The 26,946-nt window shown below is 34.6% G+C and overlaps 1 protein-coding gene across 1 annotated transcript in view; it reads right to left on the reverse strand.

Annotated features, from left to right (window-relative positions):
• Positions 1-26,946, reverse strand: part of ASCC3 (activating signal cointegrator 1 complex subunit 3) — a 261,873-nt gene that overhangs the window by 76,603 nt on the left and 158,324 nt on the right. The window contains exons 16-23 of the mRNA XM_035888780.1: positions 26,621-26,720; positions 26,068-26,292; positions 16,323-16,442; positions 12,009-12,173; positions 11,059-11,145; positions 8,628-8,804; positions 6,309-6,534; positions 2,448-2,602 (exon numbers count right to left, since the gene is read on the reverse strand). Coding sequence (XP_035744673.1) covers positions 2,448-2,602; positions 6,309-6,534; positions 8,628-8,804; positions 11,059-11,145; positions 12,009-12,173; positions 16,323-16,442; positions 26,068-26,292; positions 26,621-26,720 — 1,255 coding nt within the window. The remainder of the gene's footprint in view (positions 1-2,447; positions 2,603-6,308; positions 6,535-8,627; positions 8,805-11,058; positions 11,146-12,008; positions 12,174-16,322; positions 16,443-26,067; positions 26,293-26,620; positions 26,721-26,946) is intronic.

The raw sequence follows: 26,946 nt of genomic DNA on the forward strand, positions 1-26,946 counted from the left end.
ACTTCATCAGGGTTTAGGAGAATTTAAGAGGAAAGAAAAATTAAGGAAGGTGATAAAGTTCAAAGCTCAGAAGTTTTATTATCACCTGTAACAGCATCTAGTTTTGGAGAGTACTGTGATAAAGCTGCGCGGGGAAAGAAGGGCAATGTGGCAACATGCACCACAACACACTCTCCAGTAATGATTCTCAAGAACTCTGGGGAACTCTTAAGAACTGGCACATACCTGTATTTTGGACAACCATTGCCCTAAAACTGCATGTCTGATATATGACTCGGCTAATTAATACTAGCTGCATTACTCTCTATTTCTGCTGGTCTCCTCCTGGCTGCAAGTAAGGCTTACTTGCTCTGTCTGGGTATTTTTATAGTCCTTTGCTTCTAACAATATAATAAGAATCTTCCACTGGGATACAGCTCAAATGCTTTTACTGAAATTAAGGGCTCCCAGCACTGAAAACTGCAGCCATTAAAGATCAAGATAATGTTATATCTCACAACTACCAAAACATATCTTCGTTGTCTTGTAAAGGCAAGTGTAAAATTTGTTATGAGATCTTTCTAGAACTAAGTATTCAGGTAAAGGACCAGTCTTAAAATCATGAAATGTTAGCCAAGCAAGGTGTTTCAGTAAAGTATGGTATTTAAATTTGTAATATTCTGATTTTGTTTGACTACTCCCATTCTTTGAATGGAATTTTTTGGCAGCTAGTTTTTGTACCAGTTACAGCTATACCTCTAAGTTTCTATAGCCTTCTTCTGAATAGCTTGCCAAAATAATGTGTGATGACGGAGAAGGAGTTTTGGAGTGTGAATGGCTGAATTTAGAAGGCAGTTATTAATTTTTAGAGACTATTAAAATTTAACAGCTTTTTTTGTTTATTTACTGTGATAGAAGTTTAATTTACTGAAGAAAATCAACAGCTACCTTACAAAAAAAAGTTTTCCAAGTTCTAATATACAAATTCACACCAAAATAGCTCCAGAAGTTGAATTGATAAAACGATCACAATGTTTCCAAAGCAACCATTAGGAACACTGTGTCATAGCAGAAAACAGATTTTTGCCAAAGTTTTGCTATAACTTCAGAAGTTCAGAATCGAAATAAGAGTATAATTCTGTGTGGACCCCTTTTCAATTTGTAAAAATATAGAAGAACCTAGATTTTGTAGAAAAATCTAAAAATGGATTGAGAAATTGCTTGCATTAAGATACAGTGTAATATGAAGAACAGTCATGTTTTTTCTTGTCTTCAATAGATTACAGGTAAAGTGGAAGAAAGCTTGAATAATAAAAACTTGTTTCAGTCCTACAAAGTAATGCTTGTTTGCCTTCTGAAGTCTTGCATATAAATAAAGCGGAAAAAAATAATTCATGTTATAATTCATGTTAGGAATACATACAAATATTTCTGTAATAAATCCAGGTAGCAAACAAAATCTAACTTTCTGTATTTTGATCATTAATCTCCCATTCATAAGCTAACTTGGCTAAACTTCCAAAAGAAAAGAAAAAGCCTTTTGGCAGGGAAAATAAATTCTAAAATAATCTGAATCTTTGTGGAATAAAACTCTAATTCCCTTGTGATTAAGGTATATTTGTAATCTAAGGGTTTTTCAAATTATTTTTTAATTACAGGACAGATACTTAATATCTACCTTTCAGAATAGTTTATCTTAAGCATAAATCTCCTAAGCGTAAAAAAAGAAATATATGATTGTCCATTGAGGTATCTTTGCCTTGTTTCTGTAGGAAGTTTCAGAAGTACCAGCAACAATACAATGCCCCCATGTGGATATATATGTATTTCACTTAGATTTATCTTAAATCTATTTCTAATGAGCAGGTGCTGAATCAAAGGGTGTGGGTATATCTAAATGTGCAACTAGTACAACTCCTTTCATATAAATTTGCACCGTAAAATATAGATGGATATAATTCCAAACATAGCTCATTTTTTCTGTTCAGACAAGTCCCAACAGAAAAAAAAGGCACTGATGTTGTGAATGTGCATTTGTAAAGCCATAAAAAGCAGCCGAACTTGGCATACATGAAATGTATTTCGAGGCTTTATTTTCTGCATTTGACTTTCATTCATAGTTCAGAGAGCTATCTGTGTGTCCCTTTTCTTGCTTCTCCTTTTTGGGCATGTAACTCAAATCTGTGTGTGCCTACTATTAATATTCAGTATAAGCACTTGCTTCAACATGTTATAAACAGTGCAATCCTGTAACAATTAACGGAAGTAAAAAGATGATCTTTGGGTGCCACTTCTTCAAGGCTTCTATAAAAGTCTTAAAGGTCATTCCATTCCTATTATCAAATTTGCTTTTTAGCTAAAATAAATATTTTTTTCTTATCCAAAGAGCTATGGACTCCCTGTGATCATCCCCATTACTGAAGCTAAATTAATGCTTCCTGTCCTTCTTCCACCTCTTTTTTTTTTACCTGATCATTCCACGTGAAGTCAGGAGCAATGTTCAGCCGAACTCGGAGCACCGTGCGGGTAATTGGCTGAATTGTTGCTTCCATTATGATGGAGGGGATTTGATGGACACACTGTTTTACCTTTAACCCAATCTTCACATGATGCAGCATATGACCTGCCAAGAAAACATTAGGTGCAACAAATTTGCATTTCCAGGAAAAATAATACAACTCCGACTTTCAAATAGGCTTTTAGAGAGAAGTATTATTGCTTGCTTGTTTTGCTCTTAGGTGCATAAATGTCTGACTCTCTTGACCTGGCATGTCTGAATATTTTGTAATACTTAACTTGAATTAGCAATTTAGAGCCTAGAAAAATCAGTATTAACCCCCCCTGTTGGCTATAACTAAGGGGTTAAAATAACTATTAAGAATTCACACTGAAAACGTATTATGTCAAGCTAGTTCCCTTTCCTTTACTGACTTTTTGACCAGGCTCTTACCAAGCCACATAGTTCTTTTTTAAAGCACGAATACTGACCTTCTATTTAATGAAGGACACACATTTGAACTTCTACAATTCCTGTGTAGCAATTCAAAGCAGACAGAACGCTTTTCATAAAGCTGAATAAAGGTAGTTAATAGCTTAAAAATGCACACAACTAGTAAATATCTCACAGCAGCTCTGATCTTTCAGAATACACCAGTGTGTAACTGAGACACAGGAAAAATTAAATCTTGCAACGTTTTGATTTTCTATTACAGTCAGGGTAACTAAGGCAGTAAAATGATGATATTCATTAAAAAATCTTTCCTACTTGTATTTTACAGCTGAAATCAGTTCCTTTGCACTTAATTTTAAATATAAAACAAAGTATGTAGCAGTGATTTCTTATTTTTCCTGAAAAATATTGCAACTTCTTGCTTATTTAGGGAAAGATTTATCAGATTTTCACTGAAATTGCTTGTGTAATTATGTGGACCGTATTTTACATTGTAATTGCAAAGATCATAAGTACTTACTGCTAAAAGCTAACTTACAAATGGCTATTGATATTTTCTGATATGTTATGCGGTTTCTGTCCACACTTTCCCATTAAAAAAACAAAGAAAGAAAAAGAGAAGGGATCCTATTATTTGCATTATGTGCAAAGCGAAAAGGTGATGCAAATTTTTTCTTGCTATTGCACAAAATTTAGGAGCATAATATCTTGCAATTTCTATTTTTTTTATATTGACCTTGACTTTCCAGTTTTTCTTATTTAACAAACTGGCAGATTTTGCCTCACACAGGTGTTTATCTATACTCTTAAAGTAATGAATGGTGATCTTAAGAAGCTAATCCCTAATGCAAAAGTTTTAGCACATATTTAATCAGTTTAATTTGCAGTTGGTAAAATAAGTGCACCTCCAGGAAGTGGATTATTAAAAATCAAAACAATTGCATTGGAACGACTTCTTGATATATACAGTATTATAGCATACCTGCACAGTGACTAGCTTTTGCAATTAGAGGTAAAACTTCAGAAATTGTGTTAAATAAAGGTAGGTGCCAAATATTCAAAGCTATGACTCAATAAGTTTATGTAGGCAAGTCTGCTTTTTCATGCCAAAAATCACTTTGTGTATCACGATGTGTGAGGTGAACTTCTGCATTTGTACAGGACAGCACTGAGGCTTTGCACACTTATCTGCTAGGGGAAAATAAGGCTGCTCTTCCAACTTCTGTAAAATAATATAAAACTCTCTCCCCCTCCTTTTTAAAAAATACTCACATTATGAGACACTATCAACTGCATTTAAGAAATATTAAAGCCTTCTGAACAAAAGCTGACTATTTGAGAAAACAGGTATGTTTAACAAAAGTAGATTAAATTTTGTTTATTCCACACAATTGTCATCAGTATCCTGAAAAACCAGGACTGTTTATCTCAGATAACAGTGATTTCTTCGCTTTCTGGAAACTCCATGGTTACATTGCAATAGCGCATAGATTGGTGTTGAACAATTTGTGGTACACTGGAATCCAGGATCTGTGCATGCAACATGCTCTTTATTCACTGGGAGAGCTGCCACCCATCTGATGCTTTTATCTCTCCTGAGGCCATGGACTGTGTTAGCTAGCTAGCTCCTGTCTTTTTTTATTCTATCTCCAAGGTCAGAATAGCATGAAGAAATGCTAAGACTGAAACTAGTCCTATGGAGTCAGAGAACAAGGCAGCACTTAGAGGCTGTGCCTTTTCTCATTTCAATATGGCTTTGAATTCAAATAAAAATAAGGCGGCTGCCAGGCAAGTGCTTCCTTCACGCCCTTGGTGTCAGAAAGAGAGGCCAAGTAACAGTACTGCACAGAGATGCAGAGATCAACTTGCTTTGATGTTTGTAAGGCTGAAGAACATGGAATATCATTACATAGCGTCAGCAATGACTTATTTCCAGTGTCAGATCCCAAGCCTCATCTACTTTCAAACTAAGTTAGGATAAAACAAAACTAGACATTTTATAGGTACATATAGATACATTTCCATCTTGTCAATACTAGTTCCACTATGTTGAAGGAAGCAAAACTGGTTTTGTACTTTAATACAAAATTTCTTGCTTCACCAAGGGCAGGTACGGGGACAAAGAAGCATAAAAAAAAAAGAAGAGAAAAAACACTAACACAATCAATGGAAAAGAATATTAAGTACTAAAAAGACTGCACGAATACACAACAAATTAACAAATCTGAATAAAAAAGTGCTTTAATGCTTCTGAACAGAAAAGCATGATAATGTTAGCACTTCAAATAAAATGTATTTTAAATACATTTAAAATTACTATATATTGTAATGCACAGATAAAGTAAGCTTTTAAAATTTTCTCATAGTCCTTTGGCTTAATTTATTAAATAAAAATATAGCCTCTAATTCTGCAAACTTTTACATATTTCTTCAACTGTTTCCAACATAAATTAGGCATATAACAAAAATTCCTAAGTTGGGAATGTAGTTCTCCTGTCAAATGAGAGAAATACTAAGTCAGAGGTCAGTCATAACTTCTAAAAAGCAGTGAATATGAATTGTATTTTTATTGTAAAATTAGATTTTTTTTAAAAAAGGGTAGTTTGTTTCTCAACAACTTGGCAGTAATAGGTGCAAAGAAAGCCCAAATAAGAAAGAATATACTAAGATAGGAAAAAGAAATTCATTACAAGCAAATTTTTTTTTCAACTTCAACCAGCTGGTGGACAGTTGATACACAACGGTTTATACGCACATACTAGAAATTGTCATTATGTCTATCAGTAGGCTTGTGGATTTTCTCATTATTGAAGTGTCAAATCCTTTAAAAAATTCCATTAAGGTTTTGCTGCAATGACACCAGTGACAATGAATTTTCCATGTTCAATGAAAATTAATGCAGTGTTTCAGAAGCAGGCCATTTACTGATAGTATACCAGGACATAATAATCTGCTTCTATTCTTTTTCACGTTAATAGTATTTCAATAAAAAAAAAAAAAAGCCCTATTTTGCCAACTGGCAAAAATAAACAGATGCCTTTTATAGTAGTGTATTATATAATGTGAGCAAGAAGGGAAGCACAGGTCAACATAAATATACACACACACATATATGTAAATACGTATCAACATACATCTCCATTCCACATGTATTCTGGGGTTGGCAGGACATGGGCTAGCCTTACACTCAAAGCTGTGCCATTTTACAAGCTGTGGAGACTGAATAAACCTTCTTTATTGGACAGACCGTAATACGATATTAATCTGCCTACATGGCTTCCAGACCAGAGTGGGTATACTAATGAATGGCTCAGATTTAGTTCTAACTTGCCCATTGATTACTAATAGTTTAAGCAGATCAGCATTGCTGATTTCTCACCTATTTCATCTTTTCTCATGTCCTTCATCTTGTCTATAGTGAGATTCTTCTCTTCCAACTTTGAGAGGACTGATGGTGGTAACACTGAGAACTGTCTCAAAGGGCTAACCCAGCCCCACAGCCGCTTGTCGATGACTTTGCTGAGATTCAGTAGTCGATATGTCATTGCAGGCCAACGTTTCCTAAGGGCAATCTCAAAAAGAGCTCGAACAATACGAGCTGCATTCTGGAGAGTGAAAAAAAAAATGCAAAAATGTTGTAATTCTCTCAAGTATTCTTTGTAAAATGAAAAGGATCCCATAGACTCATCTTTGACAAACCATAACAATAGATTTTTCTTTTCAAACTTATTTCAAACATTCTTGAAAACTATTTTTTCCATCACTGCCTAGTGGCAGAACTACCTCATGATTGCCTACAGAAATTATGAAAAGAAAAATGTGCAACCAATTAAAGTTGTAGTGGCAAGTCTGCCATAGAATTTTGATCACGGTTATGCTAACATTAGGGAGTTGTAAATTTATTGTGTCTCAATCACTTTTGAAAGAAATTCACTTACTGTATTTCATATCTTCCTTCTTCTCCCCCCATATAGTATATACCTGCAAACTCACATTTATATGGAAATTCAGGTTTTAATTTGTCACTTCATTTGTGTTTCCATAATAGCATCCCATTTCACACTGAATTTCACATTTGCACAGAAGTTTAACAGTAGTGACTTTTTTTTAACAAGCTACTATCTTCTGAGGCTATTGTGTAACCAAGCTGTATAAATCTGCTTTGGACTTGGAAAATTAATTATTAACATAAGCTTGAATGAGGTCAGTCTTATCCTGAAAACGTAAGTTATGATATTCCTTCCATAAATGTATTATGAATTTTTTTTTTCTTAACCAGTACTATGCCTGGATTAGCAATTCTGTTCTTGATTCATGGAATATAATACAATCATTCTCTACTGGCTCTGCAATGCCAACAGGAATAAAAAATAGAAAATTATTTGGTCGTGATAGGAAGCATATGTTACTAAAGAAGCACATTTCTTTTACTTAGAAAGGATGAATGATTTTCTTAATAGTCCCTATCCAATTAAAAAAATTCACAATTTGTAGCACTGCTTTCACATGTACAGCTTATGAAGATCTGAGAAGACCGTGTTGCCTCCGTAAAAATGCTGTAATTGAGACAGACAAATAAAAGCAATTGTCTTGAAAGCAAAGATTAAAAGAATCACAGTGAAAATGATCTTGCTGTGCAAGTACCACAGTTTTTATGATGTGCAAAATGATTTCAGAATTTTCTCATTTATACCTATAAGTGCTATGAAATGAAGAAGGTAATGTTAGTATGAAAATCTTGCTGAAGAATATGTATACTTTTGAATACTTAACTCTCATCTTTAGCACCAACTAAATGCAGTTTTACAGTCAATTCTTTCCAAAATGGTACTGCAAGGATGAGACAAAAATGATTCAATGCAACATGTTTCTGACTGTTAAAAAAAAAAAAAAAAAAAAAAAAAAAGGAAAAAAAAAGAGAGAAAGAGAGATAGGACAGGCTAAAAGGTAGAACTTTATAATCTATTTCATACGTTTGTTAGTGTTGCACATCTGGGATTGTCTATGAGCATTTTGTAACTTTGAGTTCTTTGGGATTTAGAATTCTAAACTTTCAAGCAACATCCCTTTCTTTCTAAGATGGACTCTAATTGTGTAAGCAAGCAATTCTATGTCACAGACTTGCAGTTCTCTTGTTATTCTGTGTAATAACTAAACATGCTATATAACTATCAACCATTCAGGTGTCAAATCAAGCTGACAAACAAATATGTAGACCGATATGTAAATTTGTGTGATTACACCTAGCAATAAAAATGTGATAGCACATCTTTCTTGTGTAAGTCAAGGTATGTGAATAAAAGACAAATTATGTCTTGCAGAATGAAGTATAAAAGTACACAAAACATAAAAATAGATCGCAAGAGTTTTCCAGATTTAGAAGAAAAGTTAATAAAATTTCTGTGCAATCACAGTTAGAACTACTAAATATATTAAAACTACAGGAGTAATACAAACAAAAAGGACATTCATAATTAACAAAAAATGCAATAGCCTCCCAAGGCAGGCTTTTGCAAACCTTTTCTACTTAAATATTATACCACACATAGGCACACACACAAGGCTTTGATTTTCAAATCAATTTGCATAAAATGTACAAAAAGTTGCAGATCAAGGCCTACTTAACATAATTGTAAACATTTGGGAGAATGAAAACAGCAGAAGACAGCAACAGACATGTAAAAAATACTATTTTTACCTGTGCAACATATGCAGAATCTGAAATAAGGGAGAAGCTATCCATCTCCCCTCTGCTAATATATGTTTGAAGGAGGATATTAATTTTTCCATAATTGTTTTCCACACCTCCTGGAGCAGGAAGTTCACAGAAATCATTCAGTAAGGTATCCAGCTCTTCTATTTCTTCTTCTCTTACCTAAAACACAATTATACATTCTGAAGAGGCTGGAGCAATTTGATAAAAATTTTTTACACTGAAACAAAAATTTGCTTATAACATGGTTACATTATTTTTAAATGGATTCTCTAGTTTAAAGGAGAAAAAAAAAAGAAGGAAAAAAGCAGCAAACCCACTTTTTCCACTATGTAGCTAATAGACCATAATCGAAACTATCTTAATAGTGACACAATTACATTTTATTATTCATCACCATCTATTAAGGTTGCCATTGACATACAAAAATTTGATATGCCACAAAAATTGAATCTTCTGACCCTACCATCCTTCATCTGATGAGATTTCATTTTTTATTTGACCAGAGTAAAACCTCTGTCCATCTGGATTAGGGCAACCTTGAATTAACATTAAATGTACTCATTAAAGTTACATAGTTTGCATGTGGCATAATACATTTTTAACTCAAAACTGTGAAGTACTATGATTCATGATATTAAAATTTTCACTGTTAATAAGATTAAGTCTTAATATGAGTAAAGAAATATTAATATCTATGCTTTGAATAATGCATAACATTTCACATTCTAACTGATGACCCTTACATGGCAAAACCAGCATAAATCTACATATTCTTTGATTTACTAATAGTCTGTTAGTGTAAAACTTATTTAAAGAGGATAAATGTTTGGTCCCTGCAGGAAACCAGCTGGAAGTAATTTTCATTTGGACCTGACTACCTGACATACAAAAGACCCTAAGACAATTGGGTTAAAATCCCCAACTATCCAGCCACTGATCCTACAGGAAAGAAAAAGATGAAGAACACAACCATCACAGATAACTCCAGTGTCAGGGGAATATTATGCTCTGCTTATAACAGCATTTTTGATATTTTTTTCTGCTCTTGCATAGCACAGTACACATCAATTCCAGATCTGTCTTTCAGCTACTGACAATGTACCTATCTCAAAATACAGAATTTTAAAGGCTTTATGGAGACATGATTCATATTAACAAAAGTCACAATCTGTATCACACAGAGGGGTAAAACCTGAGTTACTCTTGTGAAAATCGGTTACTAGTTTTAAAATCCAGAGATGCACAGCAAATGAATCGCAAAAAAAATGGAAATGGTGTTGCACCGATGCCATACCATGCAAAACTGAGAAAGCAAACTAGAAAAACTATGCTTTAGTCAAGAAGCATCACTACTAACTTTATTACAAATATAGAAGCATATCACATCAGATTTTCCATATGCTTTCCTTTTAAATATTCTCTTACGCTAAATTTAGACCTAGCAAAGCAGTATCACTACCATAAAAAAACCCTTCTAGCTTGGAAAACGTTGTATGTATCACTGTGAAACCTCACTGCTTATTATCTTCTATAATAGAAGAGATTACAGCAAAATAGAATTTCTCCATTAGATAAAGAGATGGTAATTCTCAGACAATGTGTGCAAATATGTAAATATGTAGACGGCGAGGGATTCACACTGCCAGTTTGCAGAGCCAGGTGAATGAGAGCCAGCTCTGATCTGAAAGTTGTATAATTGTGGTAAAATGGCAATGAGCCCAAGCTAATAAACCCTGTGGAGTCTGGCTCACACCTCTATGAGATGGAAGCATGGGCAAACAAGCTCATGCCAGCTTGCAATGTATTGTCTTGTGTCCTACCCACACAGGTGGCAAAAAAGGTGGTTGGAATCGAACTGAGTACGATAGGACAGTAATCTTCTAGCCTGCACAACAAAATCTGTTACTTTCTAGATTTCAAATCTGAAAATAATTTATCAAAATTTATCATTCTGCTAATCTAATATTGTTCCCTGCATGAAGTGTATCACAGTTATCTTCAGTGAGTCCTGCCTTCATTTCTGGTAAAGCAAATTGTTCAGGGAGACATCTAATAATGGTTTAAACTTCAAACAGAAAAACTATCTCATCCCTGGATGCACCATTCCAATGGACACTTATCTTCACCTGTTAATAATTGAGCAGCTGAAAAGTTCTTAAAAGCATTTAAAAGGAATTCCCAAAGATCTATAACTCGTTATTAAATATGCACTATCGTTCAAGCTGAACTACATATAAATTTGAGCGAGAGCATATATAGTTCTTGGCAATTATGCCTACTTAGAAAACAATTTATAATGGTGCTTAATATTTAACAAAACTTGGGTCTGTAGACACTTACTATTTATGGAGTGAGTACCACAGAAATGACTACTTCTATGACATATTCTTTGTATGAAAGGATACAACTTTACCTTTATCTGTTCGAATTCTTCAGCTTTAGATACTATAGCAAATATATCGCCGTCTGTTTTATGCGCATCAAACAATTCATTGAAAGTCTATTAAAAATAAAATGAATTGATAACACTGAAAATAAAAATATACATATAGCACAAAAGAAAGAAACATTAACCAAGACTGTAAAAGGCATATAAGGTTAAAATGTAATGAAGTTATTGGAAGATAGAGTGATGCAATAACAGGAAAAATTTCCAGAATGGCTTCTCAGTGCTTTCAGAAAAACAGGCCCCTCAAGGCTTGGGCACCCCAAAATTGAGAGGCATGAAATCTGTGGCCATTTCGAAAAAAGTCTAGGACATATTTGAGTGAACAAATCTGAGAGGCTAATTACATTTAGTGACAGTAAACAGTCGAAAATTGTTAATGTCAAGTCTTCAGCATTATTTAAGAAAAAGATTTATCTTCTACAAAAGAAAGATTTTAAGATGAATGTGTACATCAAGTCAAGTTTCCAATACTAAAAAGTTTTGTACAATGCATCTTCCTAACATGTTTACAACACAATCTGATTGCAGTCCCAGAAATTGTTTAACATTGGCAACCTGATAAGATTTTCATGCAGAAAAACTTTTCTGTTATCAGACTCTAGACTTGACTGTGCTATCATGTACCAATGGTTGCACACACTGATGATATAAAAACGTTTCTTATAATTTAACTAAAAGAAGGCAGAGACTTTAGAAATTTCAAGTCTCACTTCACACCAAGTCTAATTTTTCAGTATTGCTTTATACTTAGTTTCTTTCTTTTTCCTCTCTATTTCCTCTCTCCCTATTTCGGTAAATATGATTTGAAAATACATTGAACAAATCAGCTACATATTCTGTAATATCTTACAACTATTTTAGGTATAGCTTCAAAAAGAAGGAAAAAACCCCGGAGATAGAACATCATATTTTACCTCTATAGTATTGTATTTAATATAGTAGTGGCTGGCAGTTCTGCCTAAATCTGTTGAAGAAAAAAAGCCAGTTCGTTCTTCAAAGCGAATCATGCGGGCTTTGTCCAGTTTTCTGCCAACTTCAATTACCAATTGTTCTCTGTGCTTTTCTAGACCTGGATCTATCTAGACACGAAACACACACATTTATTTGTATAAAAGAAAAAAGAAATTGTTAAATAAATAATTTTATTGAGATAAGCCAGTCAGGCAAAGCCAGAAAACAAATACAAGGAAGGTACGGTTATTAAATCAAGATTTTCCTAAGATCTCACCAATAACAGTTACATTGACATTATTGACCAAAAACTGCCTGTACAGGAAAAAATAATCAGAATAATATTTCTTTAACAATGCTTTGAGACTATCAATACAATGTAGAATATTACTTATGAAAGGGTAGCATGATTATCAAATAAGTTTACATTGAAGGTTTTAAAAGTTTTAATGATAACATATTCTTCATAAAAATATCATTACTGTATCACTTCACAAACCCATGCCATCTTATGGTATTTTTTATTTATGAAGGGCCGAAGATATATCTTGCCTGAGTATTTGACACCAAGATGGCTTTAAATGTATTACAAATAGAATAAGCTTCAAATTGGATGGCTGAAATGTTTACTAGCAAAAAAACTTTAATATCCCCAAAAGCTTTGGGTATGTCAGCTGGGATATTTTAATTATTGAATTACAGACGTGCCATATAAACATTCATGTTAAAGCACACAAGGAGCTTGCTGTGCCCAATACCACTTCTATTCACATCAAAGTTCAGAAACTTGGACATTTTGTCCAAGCAGTAATGTGTATGTACATACAAGGCTGGGCAAAACTCCCATCTGAGTGGGACTGCTGTATAACTGTGTTTCCACATCACGCACCTGGCATACCCAGACTGACAGGGATGGGTGAAAAGGGATTCATCATCATGATAACCCTCTGGTATATGTGCACTTCAGGTACGGCTCTAATTACATAAGCAATGGTTAGTCACCAAATTTGAAAACACTGAAACTCTGTTCTAGTGCACAGGCAGCATTCTTGTTTTAGGGCTTGTATAGTTCAGATTTCGTACAGAGTAAGTCACATCAGCCCTCTTGGTAAATCTCCACCAGAGATATGACCAGGACTGCAAAAAGGAGCAGGCTTTAAGAACTGCTATGCCTTGCTCTGCTCTGGTTTTCCGTGGGCCAGAATTCAGTTTCATCTTTATGCCGAAGTGCTTCATCTCATGTTCAGCAAAGCTGCAGACAAACACAGCCATCTCCACAAAGCAGCTGCAAGACCAGTTCCTAATATTCCCTGTCTTTGCCAGTTACTCCAAAGCTGTTTCTCCTTAGTTATGGCTTGCCTTAGTTTCAAGTCAAAAGCTAAGATGACAAAGGTCTAGAGTGCTTTTCTCAATAGTAAGTCATGCACTGAGGTCAGATTTCAGAGCAGAGGTGGTCAAAAAAAAAAGTGATCAGGATGCCAGATGTTTAATGTTTCTTAAAACTAAAGAGAGGAGAAAAAAATGAAAAAATATCAAAACACTTCCTTACTCCTTTGGCAGCCCAAATTACCTGCCAATCTTTTGCCTTAGGTACAAAAAAGCTAAAGCTGTAACCGTAGACTAATTTTTTTTACAAATACAAAGGTTTTAACTTTAAAGGAAAGGTCACCAACTTGAAAAGGTTGTGAAACAATATTCCAGTCTAGAGAATCCACGGTTAGCACCCTTCTTGTTGAACTTGCGTAATTAGAAATCCCACAGAGTAAAAGATTCAGCCTAGAACAGCTTTAAGCCATACTCTTAAAAATGAGCCTTGGTGTGTCTGCAGCAAGAAACTGAGCAGGTCTGGAGTATACATATGGAAATTGAAGAATGCATGATAAAGTACATTATTATTCACACTGTTTTCTCTAGCTAAGTGAGAGAAGCGTTGGGGACAAGCTCTTCTAACTTTTACAGATCTTCTAAACATAAACATACAGCTTATGGGGATAAAAAGCTTTGCTTAACTGTGGGAACACCAAAGAGTGGAACCAAAAAGAGGGGAAAACAGACAAAGGGGTTACTTTAAAAAAAAACAGCCACCTCTCCTTTGGAACCCTAAAAGGATGAGAAAATGCCTGTAATTCATATCACAGGCTTCACTAATGTGACACTGACATTTGCTCCACTTTTTCCTTCCACTCTTTGTTTCTTCTTACTGCTCATCATAAATTTTGTAAAAGGCATCATTGGCACTTCTGGCAAACGACTTGAAAAGTCACAAATCAAAGCAGTGGGCCTGGAGTAGCCTACTCCTGGGTGTAGCCCAGAAATGGGCTAGGTGGGGAACAGTAATATGCTGGAGACAACACGTAGGGTGCAGAACATGGCCACGCATGGCAGGTGCATGCTTGCCCTGGTCTCCCTGTACAATACAACATGCTCCTTTTGTATGGACAGGCTGGACCTCTTGTGTCCTAAAGTAATTACTGGATGTGGTGAGCGCCTGTGGAAAGGGAAAGGAGAACGAGTTTGCATCTTCTCAGCCCCATCAAACAGCTGGGAAGAGTGTGACCCACAATGGTTATGCAGATATATGGATTCTGAATGGGTAGCATTGGCTGTCAGCCAAAAGAAAGATGGAAATTGGCACGCTGTAACATTACTAAGAAACAATAAGATACCAATTATGAAAATCAGATACCTATAACCAGAACAGAAGGAACAGAACGGCCTAAGTGAGCAAATCTGTGGTTATGCCCACATCTGGCACTATACCATCCGTATACTGTCTATAACACATTAGCTTTGATGTTTAAAACTGGTTTATCTAGAAAATAAGGGGATTGGCATTGGGTTTGCTCCTACGTGAATGGATAACACTTCAAATTGATATAATTTGTTACTGCTCTAACACAAAAATAGGAATGTCTATTATTAGCACATCAAATCAGAAGGGGTAGAAAGGAGGTTAGTGGCAGAAAAAGACAACTGCTGGCAATCTCCACTTTCTCAGCAGCTGAATAAAAACACAAAAGCAAGGGGAGGGGGGAGCAACTCTTGTTCATTATTTTTTAAATTTATAAAAAAAATTCTGTTAGTGTTTTATTACTTCTTTTTAACCAGTTATTACCACCACGGTTGAATTTCTTTTAATCAAAAATTTGTTAATAACACTGTTGAAAATACCTGATAAAATAGAAAAAAGAAGGAATTTATAGGAATAGGGCAACATTCTTCTCACTTGCAAAGCAATTTTTGCCTTTCATTTATCTATTACTTTGTGATTTGTGTTACACAGTGTTATATAAACATATGGTAAGGTACTGTGAGGCTTTTTATAGAAAACAGATTTGAGATGACCAGAGATCTAAAGGTGTCTGCAGAAGCTTGCTTAAACAATAGTCTACCTACTTCCACTGCAGCTTCCACTATCGGACACAAAAGCTATCAAAAAAAATAATCTCCTGACATATACCTCTACTTGTTACAATGACTGAAGCGACTGCTGTTCACAATATCATGACAAATTATGAAGTCACAAAACAGATTCAAGGCATGTGAAATAAACTGCAGTTACCATACACTTGTGAGAGCTTCACCTTGCTTTAGGCTCAATTACCTGTGTCTAAACCATGTTAACATTAAATGCTTATAAACATCTGTACAGATAAAAGTAACAATATTTAGATAATCTGTAAACTCTTAAACTTCCTAAATATTACAGATAATGAAAAAAACTTGGGAAAAAACCTTATATAACTGTGCTCTGATTTATATCACTGCATGGAACACTTCTAAAGAAACCAAAACAAATTAAAAATAAATGAATAAAAATATCTTACAATTACTAAATCACAAGAAAGAAAAAAAACCAACCCAATTAAAAATGTCATTTTGTAATTTATAAGATGTTGTGGGATGAAACATTCTAAAACAAAAGCTGACGGGAGCAGAGGGGAAAGCAAGCGACTCAAGAATGCTTTATTTTATCATTTATATCTAGCCCACAATACTGAAACACTGACAACAGGCCCAGTTACAGTAACTGTCTGATAAGAATGAATGTTGTCCTTTGGAGCATAACTTGGCCAGTGAAAATGTGTTTTTATGTGAACAGAAAGGGCCTCTTAATTTAGTGTTAAAAATATTCCTCTACAGAAAATATCTTTTTCTAAGCACTTTAAAAGAATTGCTGATGTCAGGTAAGCAGAAATAGCAAATATTTATCCTCACATCAGGGAAGGATTAGAGACCCAGAGAGGTTACAGATTTTTTTAAAATGCATTTTATACCTGATAAGCTTTGTGACTGATGCCATATACTAATGGATTTGCTCTCATCCGTACATAAAGATAAGTGTAACTTATCCACTTTACTGCTTCTTCCACATTAGTTACTGTTCCAAGAGCAATCTGGAAATAGGAAAAAGAGACAAAATTAAATGTATATGTTACAGCTGAACAGAAGTATTTGGCTGAAAACATACGGAATTCAGAGCTTTAGCACTAGATTAAAGAAAGCGTCAGCATGTTTCCAACAAATTATTTTAAAATAATCATTAGACAATAACTTGAACCATTTGTACAACATCATCTTATGAACATCTAATAACATAGTATATTCTGTGACATTAATATTATAGACAGAGTGACCTACATGATCTTTCCTACACCACTTACGGTTTTTACAATTAAAAGATGATCCTGAACAACCTTGCTATAAAAAAAAAGACAAACAAAACCCTGTAATTCTTTAGTGAATATACTCAGGACAATTTAAAGAAGAGTACCTTTAAAAAAAAAGATAAATCTACCTTTAAAAGATTGTTTTTTTCATACCAATGTCAAAGCACTTTCTGGTTCAACTCCTAACCGAAATGATACTTTAGTATTTTCTTCAGCATGGCCTCATACTTGGCAATCTGTTTATACACAGTTTTTACAAACAGTTTTCTCCTTTTGTACCTGGCAAGTCAAACATACAGGTACCTGCCATATTTTTGTTATATCAAAACATAACGAAATTGAACAGGTAATATGCACATATACATACATATATTTAATTGTTTTTCAAGGCCAAATAAGGTATACCAAACCAGTTATTTTGCTAGGTGACTTTTTTTGCCAGATCAAGAGTTTTATCACAAAAGTATTTACCATGCACACATTTTTACTTGATAACTGCAGCTCTATTTTGTATTGATCACATTCATGAGAAGCATTTTACTGCTTATTGCAGTTGACCTGATTTTACCAGGAGAATTTAGTATTTCCTGCATGTCCCATGAATAATATTTTTTGGTGGTTGCTGGTTATTTAAAAAAAGCAAAAGTCCCTCTTACCAAATTTTTGTGATCCATTACTACACTTTTAAAGTTATTTTTGTTTTATTGATGTTTGGATTTCATATAAACGTTCCACATGACTTGGCAAAAATTAAAAAACCCTATACAATTGTAAGTAATTTCACATGCATGTTCAGATCTAAGCATCTAGACCTTAATAATAATATAGATATTCTTTTAGAAAAAACATAAATATCCAGTCAAAAATAATAATGCAAGTGAAATCTGCCCTGAGTGAAAATAACTGAAATCTGGCAAAACTTTGTTGATATCAAAGGCTAATAGCATGGAATAACCCCAAGATTTGTCTCACACATTTTTCAAGTGATATTTTGTTCTTCAACAGCATAAGGAGGTCGGGGAAAGCACCACTGTGGTGTTTACAAAGTATATAGCTACATAATGCACTGAAGTAGCTACAAAACCATTCAGTTCTTCATAGACTACTACAAGGAAAACATCTAATACAGCCCACAGGTTATTATTACTCAATTTGCTACCCAGGTTAATTTCAGCGTTTGGTTTCTTCCCATGATTCAAATATCTTTCAGTATAGAACTTGAAACAGCATAACAACATAGCCCAACAGTAACATTTCCCCCCAAACAACCACTTCCACAACCATGGAAATGTAAAAGTCTTATTACTGATGACACTGAACTCTGAAAATTAAAAGAAAATAAACCCCACATTTTTTTGCCTCATTTATTCAAATATCTGATTATACTACTTACAAATTAATTATTTTCTTAAATTAAAACTGAGGGGAAAAGAAGCTATTATGAAATACAGTTGGGTTTCATATATGGTACTAAAATCTTGTACTGTACTTTCCTTCCTCTCCCAACTTTAATGAATATTCACTGAATAATACACAGAGACCAAAAAAAAAAAAAAAAGGCAACTTCTAAATATTTGCTGCCATCTAGTGTTCAAGTAAAGTTCTTATGGACTATTTGAAAATTTTTACCTTAAAACAGTATGAATGATGGACGTTATCCGATTAATACAAACACGTAAGAGTAATTATGCAATGAATTATTTACAAAGTTAAGTTTTGAAGGACTTCTGTATTCATAAAATCAATAAATAAATAAACAAGGTGATACTTTATTGAAATAAAAGAAAAAAAGTTCTGAAATTTCCAGTGTTTCTTCAATCATGTATTAGGCATTTAGTTACAGATAGAATAATCAGTGAGTAGAAATATTTACTGTGTTTCCATTGTACTGTTTGATTGCACCAGTCGTCAAAAACCACTTTTTTTTTAAACCATTCAAATATGAGGTATTGTGTTGCACTCACAAAATGAAAGCTTGAGAACTATATTAATCCAACTTACTGCGCCATTTTAAATGAAAACAACAATCAGCATCATAAATTTTCAATAAATTGTTCAATGACTGATGTCACCGAGTGCTGTGATTAGTAGTCTGCATTTTCATTAAATAATTTTTTTTACAAATGATATCCCACGGACTTTATCAAGCTAACAGTATTCCAGAGGAGGTGTTTTTGATTTTCAAAAAACTGTAAACAGATGTAAGTAGCATGGCTTTTTGGGGGTAGTTTTTGAAAAATCAAGTATTTATCTCTTATGTTTCTATACAGATTAGAAAAGAGCGTCAAAATATTACTAATATATAATACTATATACTGTACATATAATCTATTATATAATACATTATTTTTTACATGAGTGTTTAATTATATTTGTATAATGGAGTCAGATTACATCGACGAAAAATTTCTATATATGAATTAAGTATTAGTTGTTAAGGCAAGAGAGCAAGGACTCTTTCTAACAACCTGATAAGCAATTTTCTCTTTGCTTTGGAAACCAGTGTATTTTGAATTACCGTTTCAGCACCTTAAGTGATTATGGTCTTATTCCTGTATGGCTTTTGAAATAACTTCTTAAAATTCTTAATGCTACTAGAACTTTCACAACTGGGACAGAATCTCGTCCAACCATATGTGACCAAAAGGCTATTTGTAAGTACAACTGAACTAGATAAGAGTTCTCATTATCTGTTAACTCCAACAGAAGATGGTGAGGGGAAAGCAGATACAGTTGCTGGTCTCATGCAGGTCAGATCAGGCCCCAGGGCCCTGGAAACCCAGGGAGCAAAACTTCAATTCCCCCCAGCCTGCACATTGCACCATATACCCAGATTAGCCATTGAGTCACTCAGCTCCTCAGTTTTTTGGATTTTTTTGGAAGGGCTTTGAAGGAATTCTGTGTCTCTTCTGAGAACCACAACAGTTGCCCACTCTTCCATGGCAAAAAACAGATTAGGAGGTTTGTCCAAACTAAACAAGTCACCACTTTATGGTTCTGGCTTCACAACAAAATCGTAAGAGAAGGCACACCCCTTGGGGAAGGTACACCTACTGTCTGGCATTGCAAATCATCTCCTCAGTGTCTAGCTCTCTGGGGAAAGGAGTCATCCCTGCAACAAGCTGGGGTCCAGCTGTGGATGTCAGGGAGGGCTCTATCAGGTGGAAACAATTAGGGAAGGAATGGTGACCTGCATTGTATGAGCTATTGATGATAGATCCCAGATAAGTTAAAGTTTATGGTCTAATTAAACCACATCCCCTGCATCTTATCTTTCTTCCTGTATTTCCAGAAAATATAGCTGTAGGTATTTTCTGTTTGCCAGCTGGTCAACTGACCCAGGACTTGCTTCTCTTGACTAAGCACCCTAACCAGCTATTTATTTTATTTCTTTTTACATTCCATTATGCCCAGTGGCACAACTTCAGCAGAAAAGAAAAAGGGCACCTCCACGCCTGTGTTGATCATCACTGATGATTTACTCTTCTGCTCATTTTCAGAAGAAAAAAACCCCAAACCAACCCAAAACTCAAAACAAACCTGTGTAAGAATTCTTAGTGGACTAAGGTGCTGAAATACATGTTCAAAGTCAATTTTGGCGTCAACTCAATGAAGTTGGGTATATTTCAGATTTTCTGACTCCGTAGCTCTCCTAAGAACAAATGCACTGGGACATCAAGGCCAGTGTGCTGTCTCTGAGATTAGATAACGGCAAATGCTGAAGGGCAGAAGGTGGCAATGAGAAGGAAGCACCACATAAATTTCTCCCACGTTCTTAAACTATTGCATCTCAAGGTCTTTAGTTAAATGTTTACCTTTGCACTTGATATCTTTCAATGGATTTTTATTCCATTTTTGTACAGTTTTTGAACTATGCCACCTTTAGATACAACTTCCTGCAGCGAAGTTATATAGGCTAACAACCCAACTGGCATCCTTTTGTGTTTTCTGAACCTGCCATTGACTCATCTCAGCCAGTATTTCTTGCTTCTTGTCCCAGGAGAGGTGCAATATTTTGCCACGTGACTCATTACTTCATAAAACTCTGTCATATAATCTCCCATTTGTCTTTGTTCTTGCCCGAAGGATGCAAGCAAACTGATGTGTTCCTTTCATAGACGCTGATCCATTCTTTTGCCAATCGTCTCTGAAAATTTTCTGCTTCTAGAAAATTCATTTTGAAATGGAAATTAAAAATATCTTAATTTTTTTCCATCATTACCCAAATTTTCTCTCCTGCACCATATAAGCCTAGATACTAAATTCAAGGCTCTGGATTCCAGTTAGTGATGGTGTAGCAAGGAATATATATTGTATACTCCAAATATCTGAATCATTGCCTCATTCTTAACACCTACTTATTTCTGCCAAGAGACCTGGTCTAGATAAAAGCAGCTTCATATTCTTGTGGAAACATGGAGTCTTCCCACATTTCCAACTGCTACCTTCATTTTACTAGTTCTTCTTTCAGCTACTGACCTGTCCGTAATAAAGAATTTAAACAATTCAGCAGCGCTTCTGGCCTCTAATTGGTTTCTCTTTAAAACTACAGCAGGAGCATTTGGATTTCCTGAATGACTTGTAATAAAAGCAGACTCTGCTCCTAAAATATGTCATTTTATTACACGAGTGCAGATTTGCTGGTTCTAACAACAGGCTCTGTTATGGCAGATGACAGTGCTCATCAGTGTACTGTCTAGATTTCTGTAACAAATCAGTCAATAAACGTATATATTCCTCCATATATTGCTACTGTTACTGCCAAAGGGACAGTGTCTATAAAAGATTACCAAAACTGAATGTGGTTCCTAAGACTATCTACTGACCAATATGATGATATATGTTTTAAAACTTGTTTATTTTTTTTCAGAATGCTGCAGCCTATGTAAGAGTCGTCTCCAGATAAACACAACAATTTCTGAAACACCTGTATCCTTCTCACAGGATTCCACTAACTTAGATCAAATCAGCATATATAGAAGTTTAGACTGACTCCAATTATAAAGAAATGATGTAGTTACTTTCCAAAAAACCCTAAAACAATAGCTTCTTGTAACGGCTCATAGTATTGATTTCCTGTAATCTGTCAGGAGCTGATTTTTTCTGCATGTCGTGACAGAATGATAAGTAACATCACACATATCAGGTGACAAAAAAATGATGGTTTCATGCCCTTGTTACTCTACTGCTTTTCAGCATATTCCATTGCTATTTCTACTAACAACCATTTATCACAGCAATTAACAAAATTCTGACTGCATCTTCGGCTGCTGTAACTCTACTGCAGCCACAGAATCCAAAGTATTTTAAAGCCATGAGTACACCGTTCTTTTCAGACAACACTACCATTACATAAAATCTGAAAAGAAATAGTTCTGTCTAAACTATTTCATCCCTTTTCTGCGCTTTTCCCTGAACACCAAATCTTGCGGTAGAAGTGCTGCACATTGAAGTAGTTTTTATTATAATGTCCATCACATACTTCCTATGTATCTTTGATGGGATAAGTTTAGACGACTACATCCTATGAAATGGAACTACTGTTCTATTCCATTATTTTTTCCTCTTTAATTCTATTCTTTTAACGGGGCAGGAGCATGAACTTCTTAATTTTACACCTTCAATGTAACCAAATTATTTTTGCAGTGTCTACTAGCAATATTTTTCAGAGTACTACTTGGATACTCAATTACTGTTAAAAGTCACTAAATTTCTGTTGAGATTTCCTCTACTTCTAGAAGGAGTTTCAGTAATGTGTACACATTTGAAAAGAAATTACATAGCAGAAATACATACTTCCATGGACGAACAAATCCATCTCTTCTTAGGTAAAAATCTAAACTAAGCTTCATGAATAAGATTGCTTTTAATGTTGTCACTTTTATCTAAAATTGCTGCAACTCACTATTTTTCTTTTGGACAATTTTTAGTGTTTCATGATTACTGTAGACATTACTATTCTAAGCTTACAGAGCCCTTTCTCCCTTGTATGTCTTGCTTTTTGATAGTTTTTTTCCTCTTCATTAAGTATTCATTTGGACATACTCACCTGGTCCTACAGAACGGTATTTACTTTTCCAAGTCTTCATTGATTTTTCTTTTTTAACAGCTTTTAAGCTAGTAGAGTGCTTACTATTAAATGCAGGGAAAAGAAAAGAAAAAAAAAAAAAAGAGAAGATACTACTACCTTTAAAAAGCGCTGTTAAAATCACAAGCCTGGGACAAATTACAATTGTTTTGTATTCTAACAGTCAACCAGGCCTGTTCCACCTTCAATGTGTTTTTTGGTGCTAACTGCATCAAAGTCAATGCTAGCAGCAGTTTGGTACCTTAATTTACTATCTATTACAGTAACATACAAAAACATACAAGCAGACATTTGCTACATTGTAAATATTTTGTTAAGCCATTCTAAAATATTTACAACGGTAAGTCCTGTGAGATAAACACCTAGGACTTAAAACTAAGGATTTGCAATCTGTACAGTGGAAAAGGAGGAAGGGGAGAAGAATCCTGAAGTGTAACTATAACCAAATATGTCTTTTCTTTGATACTGAAAATAGAACTTAGATTTTAAAAAATTTCCTCTGCATAAAAAGTTCAATGAATGTAAATTCACTTGTCCCCTCAAAAAAAAAAACCCCAACCAACCAAACCCCGAAACCAAGCAAAAAATATCTTCCTTTAAGCTTGCATATAACCACCACCTCTGCTTTCTGGCCTTGCTGGAAAATTTGTGCATTTTGGAACTACAGCTCAGATTAGAGGAACAACACGCTGCCCATTAAAACCCCTCTCTCTCTCTGCAGAATATCACACATTGAAAATTAATAGTTTACATCTCATAACTTCTTAACTAAGCATTCTCAGCTGACAGGAAAGAAATAGGACTGGAACTCACGGTTCATCAAGTCAAATCTTCTTTTCCTCATATGCAATCACATCTTCCATACAAACACCATCACTTATTACAAAATCTTCACCACATAAAAAAGTTAGACTTCTTTTATCTCCACTACTGCTGAAATCAGACTGTTACAGATCTTATATTCCAGGCAAGCTTACGAACAGGGTGATTAATTCTTCTACCTGCGTTGGCCAAAATTACCTTCATTTCTTTCTCTTATTCACTTCTAGTTCTGTCTAGTTATACAGAGCTGCTGTACCTCCTTTGAAACTTTCTTTTGCTTAAGCTAACCAACAAGATTTTTTAGGGTATGTCAGTAAAGGATTTTCCCCACAAAAGCTAGCTTTGTTACTGGAGCACTGAGGAATGAATACTTGAGATTCCTGGTATAATTCATGTGGGCACACCAGCACATCCACATGCTTTCTGGACAATTTGGAGCAATAAAGACCGTGCCTGAAAAAATAGTAGCCTATAGCCATGCCTTCTGTTTTTCACAGCAAGTCAATCATAGAGATCTTCCCTGACCCAGTTCACAATAGGTACTTATTATTCCATTGTCTTTGTCATTCTTCACTGACCTGAAGGTCTTCTGTGAGATGGGAGGACTAAATTTCTAATATTAAAATTAAAAAAGTAAAAAAATAAATCCTTTGCTGTGAAGGAAAAAATATACAACTCTTTTTTCCTCATCTAATTCATGCATCTCATGCTTTTCTATGAAATCTGTTTGGATTCTTTCCTAGTGAAAAATTACACAGTATCCCAGGACCAGATCTATCCCTCCTAACTTCTTGGGGTGCTGAACAATAATTGCAGGTAATCTCAGCCTTCACAGCCAAGTTCAGGATTTGAATTATTACTGCTAATGTGGAAGTTGCTACTATCCAATTTTAAAGAACTGAATATCCACCCAGTTCCACTTAGAGAACATTCACAGGTGTGTATCTCCAGGAACATAAACATGTTGTCAAAAGGAAATGGTTGAGAGCTCTACACCCACCCACTGCAAGCATGCTTTCCCTTTATTTTTCCTCTCTCCTTTGTGGTATAAAGAGGGATAGAAAAACTGCAAATGGCTCATTTGAGTCACATTTGTGTCTCATGTTCTGAGGAGTTCAATTTCTCCTTCCCTCCTTATACTCAGACTGCTCCAGAGCCTTGAAGTAAAGAGGAGTAGCTCTGAGTGCAGACAGGTGTCAGTATTTCCATTCCCCCACATTTGTTTACAGAAATACTTGGAATACAGTTAAACCTTGCTCTGCTTTTGATGTGTGACTGTACTGGCGCAGAGATTTTTCCTGTTAACAAGAACTGAAGAAATAACTGATAAGGACCCTTAAAAGAAAAAAAAAAAACCCAACCAAAATCATGAATGATCAAACTTGGTCATTTGTAAAGAATCAAGGAATGAATCTTAACATTTTAAAAGGTCACTGTATCGATTTCTGCTCTTTTCCAGAATTCCTTTTTAAAAATATTATTTATGACTGAATAGTGCAAAGACTTCAAAGTGATAAAAAGGTAAAAAATAAACAGAAATATGTAAGAATTATAAAGATAAACCAGAACAAACATCTTAACAACCAAGACTATTCCTAATAGACCAAATAAACTTGACATCTTTCAAAGGGATAATCAGTTTTAAGATGTCACTGGACATTTAGTTTAGCCAAACTCCTTTACTTTTATTGAAAAAATATCTGGTGCCTTTGAAAAACAGTATTCTTCATTTAAGCATGTTTATATTTCTGAGGTTTCCTTGTAAAAAGTGTCTGTGTGTGTATTTTTAATTGGTTATCACAACAGATAACTTTTGAATTGTTATATTTTAATATAAGAGAGGTCAGTGCTCTCAATACAACTGCAGCATTTTCAAAGAAAATGCATTTTAAGATTCAAACCGAAGCAAATTGGGAATTTGCCATTTATAATAAACCAGTTCTGATTACCACTGTAAAACAGAACAAAGAGCAGAGTTCAAGCCAAGTACATTATTCTTCCTACACTGGGTTGGACTAGATGACCTCTAGGGGTCCCTTCCAACCCAAAACATTCTATGATTCTATGATTGCAGTCAACCATGCGAAATAAGTTTGTTTTTATACAGACATGCTGTAATATTTTGCAGATTTAAATTTGCAGTTATACAGAACACTTAGTAAATGCTAATAAAGCACTTCTGATTAAAAGATGTTTCTGCAGTTTTATCTTAATGATATTTTGACCCTCCATACTACTTCAGATACCTACTACCTTTTGTAAAAGGCCCCCACATTTTCATGTGTAACAGTTCACTTCTCTTAAACATACACACCTACAGACCACAAGTAATAAATAAAATTTCCATTTTAGCTATTTTAAGTGTAACAATATTGCATTTTTGTTTCAAATAATATTTATCCTTTAAAGTTTGCTAGTTTCTCTAAATATTTCAAAGGTTACCTCTGCATTTAGGTTGTCTGCAAGGCTCTCAAGAAACTGGCTTTCAATTGGATTCTGCTGAGTAAGAAGAGTCAGGTAATGACTGAGTTTATCATGAGTTGTAATAATGACGCCTTCTCCGAATTTGTCAAACTGAGGCCGTCCAGCTCGACCAAATATCTGCATGACATCTAAAATTCCAAGGTCAACAAAGGAGCCTCTTTTTGCAGCATATATTTGTGTTCCCTGGTTGAGGAAAAGTTAATAAAAATTAACATAAATACACATGAATATAATCCTGATGAGCTGAATACTGAAATTAGGCAAATATAGCATGATTTCAGAAGTGTACTTTAACTAATCCTTTCATAATCTTTGATATATTTAAATCTTTACTATACAAACTAGACTCCCACAGGAGAGAATCAGTTTAATGAGATATAAATAACATTTCAAGTCAATCAGACATTTCCCTTCCAGGCCCAAAACCCACAATAAAGATCTTGCTATCTATGCTTCTTTACAGGTTTCTTTTAAGACAGACACACATGTGCAGAGTAATGGAAGCTCTTACCTTAATAACAACCGCATGAGCAGGAAGATTGACACCCCAGGCGAGTGTAGCTGTACAAACTAGGACTTTGATATGTCCGTTAGAAAACAAGTTCTCAACACTGCTTATTTCTGGATCTCTGTACCTAGAATGGAGAAGCATAAAAATTAAATTAACTTCTAGTTACAGTACAAGAAGCCTTGTATTAAAAAAATTACAGGAAAAAAAACCATTGAAGATTATTATTAATCATATGAAAGGAATTATTTCTATTAATGTCAAACTTTTCATCAATGCCAATACGTCATGATTTTCTACAAATGAATTTGACTTCCATTCTTACTTTC

Source organism: Egretta garzetta, unplaced genomic scaffold, assembly GCF_000687185.1.
Source record: "Egretta garzetta isolate BGI_Z169 unplaced genomic scaffold, ASM68718v1 scaffold231, whole genome shotgun sequence".
Taxonomy (NCBI): Eukaryota; Metazoa; Chordata; class Aves; order Pelecaniformes; family Ardeidae; genus Egretta; species Egretta garzetta.